This window comes from Dendrobates tinctorius, unplaced genomic scaffold (genome assembly GCF_039654945.1).
Source record: "Dendrobates tinctorius isolate UK_male_01 unplaced genomic scaffold, ASM3965494v1 ptg000164l, whole genome shotgun sequence".
NCBI classification, from domain to species: domain Eukaryota; kingdom Metazoa; phylum Chordata; class Amphibia; order Anura; family Dendrobatidae; genus Dendrobates; species Dendrobates tinctorius.
Window position 1 is genome coordinate 8,967,248 of NW_027361831.1, and position 6,000 is coordinate 8,973,247.

At 38.7% G+C, this 6,000-nt stretch overlaps 1 protein-coding gene across 1 annotated transcript in view; it reads left to right on the forward strand.

The window, feature by feature from the left end:
* Positions 1-4,742, forward strand: part of LOC141052942 (uncharacterized) — a 51,317-nt gene extending 46,575 nt beyond the window's left edge. Inside the window, exon 7 of the mRNA XM_073550274.1 lies at positions 3,125-4,742. Coding sequence (XP_073406375.1) covers positions 3,125-4,503 — 1,379 coding nt within the window. The 3' untranslated portion in view covers positions 4,504-4,742. The remainder of the gene's footprint in view (positions 1-3,124) is intronic.
* The last annotated feature ends 1,258 nt before the right edge of the window (positions 4,743-6,000 follow it).

Below are 6,000 nucleotides of genomic sequence, written 5' to 3' on the forward strand. Positions count from 1 at the left end.
TTTTCAAAATTTTTGCCAAATTTCCGTTTTTTTCACAAAAAAACGCAAGTTATATCAATGAAATTTTACCACTAGCATGAAGTACAATATGTCACGAGAAAAACAATGTCAGAATCACCAGGATCCATCGAAGCGTTTCAGAGTTATTACCTCATAAAGGGACAGTGGTCAGAATTGTAAAAATTGGCCCGGTCATGAACGTGCAAACCACCCTTGGGGGTTAAGGGGTTAAAGTTTTTATAGGTTCATCATGTCCTTGCTCAAAATTTACAATGCATGGATTGGCTCAGACTTGTCAACCACACCGGATGGCAGCTGTTGAACATAAAGCCAATTCAAATGTTGGGTCTTCCTGCGGCTCTCGCGCAAAATCTTTATACAGTCATCATTCGGCCCTTACTTTTAATTTTTAGAGGGTCATTATGAGTCTTAATCAGATCATTTTTAAAGGATCATTATGCTTCAAATTTTTAAATGATCATTATGTGACGCTCTCTCCAAATTTTTAGAGGGTCATCATTTTGTACTTGATTAAAATTGTTGTCTTCCAAGGTGTATTGCAACCCCTCTTTCTAATATATGTCAGCCCTTGCACTTAGTGCGTAGGCTTTATGAGTCTAGGAGACTCACTACCTAACAATTTTAACAGAACGTGTAAGAGGCCCTTCTTTACTTCTAATACAGGTGTATCGAAGTCCCTCCTAATTTTTGGCAGTTCTTGCATTGACCGTATAGGCTTTGTGGGTTTCAGAGTCTCTTTCATAAATTAAACAGGATACGTCTGACCTTGTCAAACACCAGATGCCCAGATAAGGTAGTAAAATGGTAAAATTACATTTACCAGTGAGTGTAGTTTTATTTCTTTAGTTCCCCCTCTACTATGTAATCTACTGTAGTCGTACGCAACTGGGAAATACGGTGAGAGATCGCCCAGCTATGAAGAGGTGGAGAATGCGTTTTTCTTCTCCTTTTCATTTTGTTTTATATACAAGTTATTATACAGGAAAGAATATTTTATGTTCAGTTTTGTATAATTTTTCAGTCCATAAAAGTGGCGTAATACTCAGACAACATTGTTCCCAGCAGCGACCTGTGAGTCAGAGATGCTTCCAGGCATCTTCCCCATGCTGTTTTCATTCCATTTGAGCGAAGTTCCTGACCCTCACCCCCAGCCCTCATGTTAGGGTGTTCCAGAAAAATGCTTAGGTTTCCAATCGACCTATATTGACTTGTTGAGTCGAGCCCATCCGAGAGTCCGATCTGCTCGATCCGATTACCAAGAGCTCTAGTGTTTTAGTGCTCGACCATCACTAATTGCAAATGCATTATACCAGCGATCAGAGTGAAAAAAAGCTAAAGTCCCATGGAGGGTCTAAGTAAAAAAAGTAAAAAGAAAAATTATACTGATAAATAGGTATATTTATGTAAAAACAAAAATGACACATATTTGTTATCGCTGTGTTCGTAACAACCAGACCTATAAAACGATCACGCTAGTTAACAACTTCAGTGAACACCATAAAAAAAAAAAAAAAAGATAAATACAAAACGTGGAAAAAACTGTTTTTTCATTATACTGCTGAACAAAAAGTGGAGTTAAACGCAAACAAAATTTGAATGGAAATAAAAATGGAAGAGCTGAAAGCATCAACTTGTCCCATAAAAAAAAACAAGACACCAGATAGCTCCGTCAATAGAGAAACAAAAAGTTTATAGCTCTTGGAATAGAGCGATGCAAAAGCAATTTTTTCTATAAAAGTTATTTTTGTGTAAAAGCTGCAAAACATTAAAAAATAACTGATGTAATCTTACTGATCTGAAGAATAAATCTGCTTTGTCATGTTTAACACACAGTGAACGGCATAAAAAACAACTATTACTGAATTGCTGTTTTTTGTTCATTCTTCCTCCCAATGATCGCAGTAAGGCTATGCTCACATTTATCCTGCTCTCTTCGCTGAGCTCTTTCACCGGGGTTTCTGTGGAAATTTCTGAAATACATGATTCAGACAGAACCGCTGGTGGGAAATTCCCTAGAATGAGGCAGATGGAGGCACTTTGGACGCCGTCTGGCCTATCATCTGGCAGTTTCCGTCTTTTTAGGCCTGCATAAAAACACGGTCTGCCACGGTTTTGTGCACCTCTGAAAAGAAGACCGCTGAGCAGAGACCAGACAGAGTCCAGAGTAACTCTGCTGCCTCATTATAGTGAATGGATCACTCAGTGGTTTCATCTGAATCACGTCATTCAGAGATTTGGATTTAAACCCTAATATAAGTGCTCAGCATTGAGCACAGGAAAAATGTGATCCAAAATGTTTTGTAAAATGTTCCCAACACAAGCTGCAACTCAGTCCATATAAAAAAGCAAGTCCCCACTCAGGTCCGTCATCTGTTAACTGAAATGTAGGGAGGCTTCCAGGTTTCTACTCGTACAAAGACTCTGGAAAAGCACTATGGCTCCTCACCCTCCAAAAGAAATCGAGCAAATTCTGCTCTTCCAAATCCAAATGCCCTCCCTCCCTTTTTAGCCCCATTCTACCTAAACCACGTGTTCGGCATTTATGGCTTAATTTGGCTTAATTTAAAGGGTGCATGTCTCCAGAAGCACAAGCTGGGCACAATGTATGGGCACCATAATGTACTGGGCACTAAAACATATTGGACACTGCAATGTTTATCAGGGCAACGTGTTTGAACACTACAATAGCAGATTTCCAATTTTCACTCAGCAACTTTCACTGCTGCTTGTTTCTGGAAAATACCCATGGAGTCAAAATCATCGCTACACCTGTGTCAACATTCAGACTCATATGACATTAGCGTAAGTCTCCTGGCCAACTGAAATAGACATCTGGATAATTAAGATTAAATGCTGTGTCTTCACACACACTCTACTGGTTCATGCAATGAGTTCTTCTATTAGACTGTGCACTGTTATTGTCTTAGTGAATAATTGATTTTTACTACATATCTTCCCATTTCTATGGAAATTTTGAGTAGAATTGTTGAAAAATATAAATTTTAATGATATTATATTTAAAAATAATAATTGATGTAATTCTTGGAAGATGACTGTACCAGGAGATCAGAGGGACAACTAACATTTTCAATTTTTATATCAGATGACCTTGAGATCACACAGGATTCAATTCAAGTGAATGCCAGTACTCCAGAAATACCATCATTCTTTCACAGCAAAGATCGATCATCTAATCCTATGAAAGAGGTCCTATCTTCTGATTCATTACAGACTACTAAGAAAAATAAAAGTCACAACAGAGGCACTGAAAAACAAACTACTGTTAAAGCAAAGATGCCAATTACACATTCAGAATATGGAAATAGTTATACCCTAAAAACTTATTTTGTTAAACATCAAAAAATTCACACAGAGGAGAAGAGGTTTACTTGTTTCAAGTGTGGTAAACATTTTAAACAGATGGCATATCTTATTAGGCATGAGAGAATTCATACTGGGGAGAAGCCATATTCATGTTCAGAATGTGGAAAATGTTTTACCCGAAAATTTATGCTGGTTATTCACCAGAGAATTCATACAGGTGAAAAGCCTTTTTCCTGTTTAGAATGTGGAAAATGTTTTAACCAGAAAGCATATCTTGTTAATCACCAGAGAATTCACACAGGGGAAAAGCCTTTTTCCTGTTTAGAATGTGGAAAAAGCTTTAACCAGAAAGCATATCTTTTTACACACCAGAAAATTCACACAGGGCAGAAGCCGTTTTCATGTTCAGAATGTGGAAAATGTTTTATCCGGAAATCATTTCTTGTTAGTCACCAGAGAACGCACACAGGGGAGATGCCATATTCATGTTCAGAATGTGGAAAATGTTTTAATTGGAAACAAATTCTTGTTAGTCACCAGAGAACTCACACAGGGGAGAAGCCATATTCCTGTTCAGAATGTGGGAAATGTTTTGGACACCAATCACATCTTGTTACACACCAGAGAACACATAAAGTAGAAAAGCCTTTTTCATGTTCAGAATGTGGAAAATGTTTTGGACATAAATCACACTTTGTTACACACCAGAGAATTCACACAGGGGAGAAGCCATATTCATGTTCAGAATGCGGGAAATGTTTTGCACAGAAAACAGATCTTCTTAATCATCAGAGAATTCACACAGGGGAAAAACCATATTCATGTTCTGAATGTGGGAGATGTTTTGTAAAGAAATCATCTCTTGTTAACCACCAGATAAGTCATACAGGGGAGAAGCCATATTCATGTTCAGAATGTAAGAAATATTTTGGACGGAAATCAGATCTTCTTAATCACCAGAGAACACACACAGGGGAGAAGCCATATTCATGTTCAGAATGTGGGAAATGTTTTGCTCATAAATCTTCGCTTGTTAGTCACCAGAGAACTCACACAGGAGAGAAGCCATATTCATGTTCAGAATGTGGGAAATGTTGGGCAGATAAATCAAGTTTTGCTAAGCATAAGAGAAATCACACAGGGGAGAAGCAATGTTAATTTTAAGAATGTTGGAAATGTTTTGAACAAGAATGCTATTTTGTTAAGCATTTAAAATCCCACATGGGGAGAAGGCATTATCATACCTATAATGTGACAAAGTACTAGAAAAGCTATTTTGTTAAACATCAAAATAAAAAACGCACACCCAGAGAAACTATATATTTTATTGATGAATTGTACAAAAAACATATCACAGACAGTCATGTAATTAAACAATAATGGTAAATTACTTTAAACACAGTGTATTTTTTGGACTTTTAGATACTTTTAACATGAAAAAGTCTTGCTAATAAGTGAGTGCTTCTTATAGTCTGTAGACAGCTTGCTGAGACAGCATCCTTCCTTATCACTGCGAGAACTTCCCTCTCCTCCTGGTCCACATTAATCTATGTGATCGAAAATACCGGGACCTGCACAGAGGCTGCCTGTCCTGAGTTAACAGCTTAAGAACCTTCACCTAACTAGCTCCAGGACCTTTCACATGACCTGGGAGGAACTGTAAAATGGGCTAGTGTATGCAAATGTAGTAGAGCTGTGTGTGTATATAAATGTGCATTTGTAGTAGAGTTCTCTAAAGCACTGTGGAGTATGATGGTGCTGGATAAGAAAAGCATAATAATAATAAGCAAAGCTTTATGCACGTAAATGTGCAAATGTAGCAGAGCTGTGTGTATGTAAATGTGCATATGCAGCAGAGCTGTGTGTATGTAAATGTGCAGAGTATCCAGCAGTGTTGTGCATGTATATGTATGTATTCTAATATATATATATCTAATATATAAAGCTCAAGTGTATGTATGTATGTATGCGTGTATGTCCAGGATTGGTATCCGCACCGTCGCAGCTACAGCCACAAAATTTGGCACAGTCACACGTCTGGACCCCGAGAGTGTCCTAGGCAATGTTGTGAGGCGAAATTTTGAAATTTTAACCCCGCGCGTTCCAATTCACCAAACAATTTTGCCCCTATCTACATACCGGGGAAAAAGTGTGTGTGTGTATCAAGCCCCGCCCCTCATTATGATGTCATAATGGTTGCCATGGTGACGCTGATGTCAGCATAGGTTGCAAGCCCCGCCGCTCATTATGATGTCATAATGGTTGATTATGGGATGGAGGATGTGTGATTGGTATATGGGCACTGGACTATGGGATGGAGGATATGTATGACGGGTATATGGGCATGGGACTATGGGATGGCAGATATGTATGATGGGTATATGGGCACTGGACTATGGGATGGAGGATGTGTGATGGGTATATGGGCATGGGACTCTGGGATGGAGGATATGTATGATGGGTATATGGGCATGGGACTATGGGATGGAGGATGTGTGATGGGTATATGGGCACTTGACTATGGGATGGAGGATGTGTGATGGGTATATGGGCATGGGACTATGGGATGAAGGATGTGTGGGTATATGGGCATGGGACTATGGGATGGAGGATATGTATGATGGGTATATTGGCATGGGACTATGGGATGGAGGA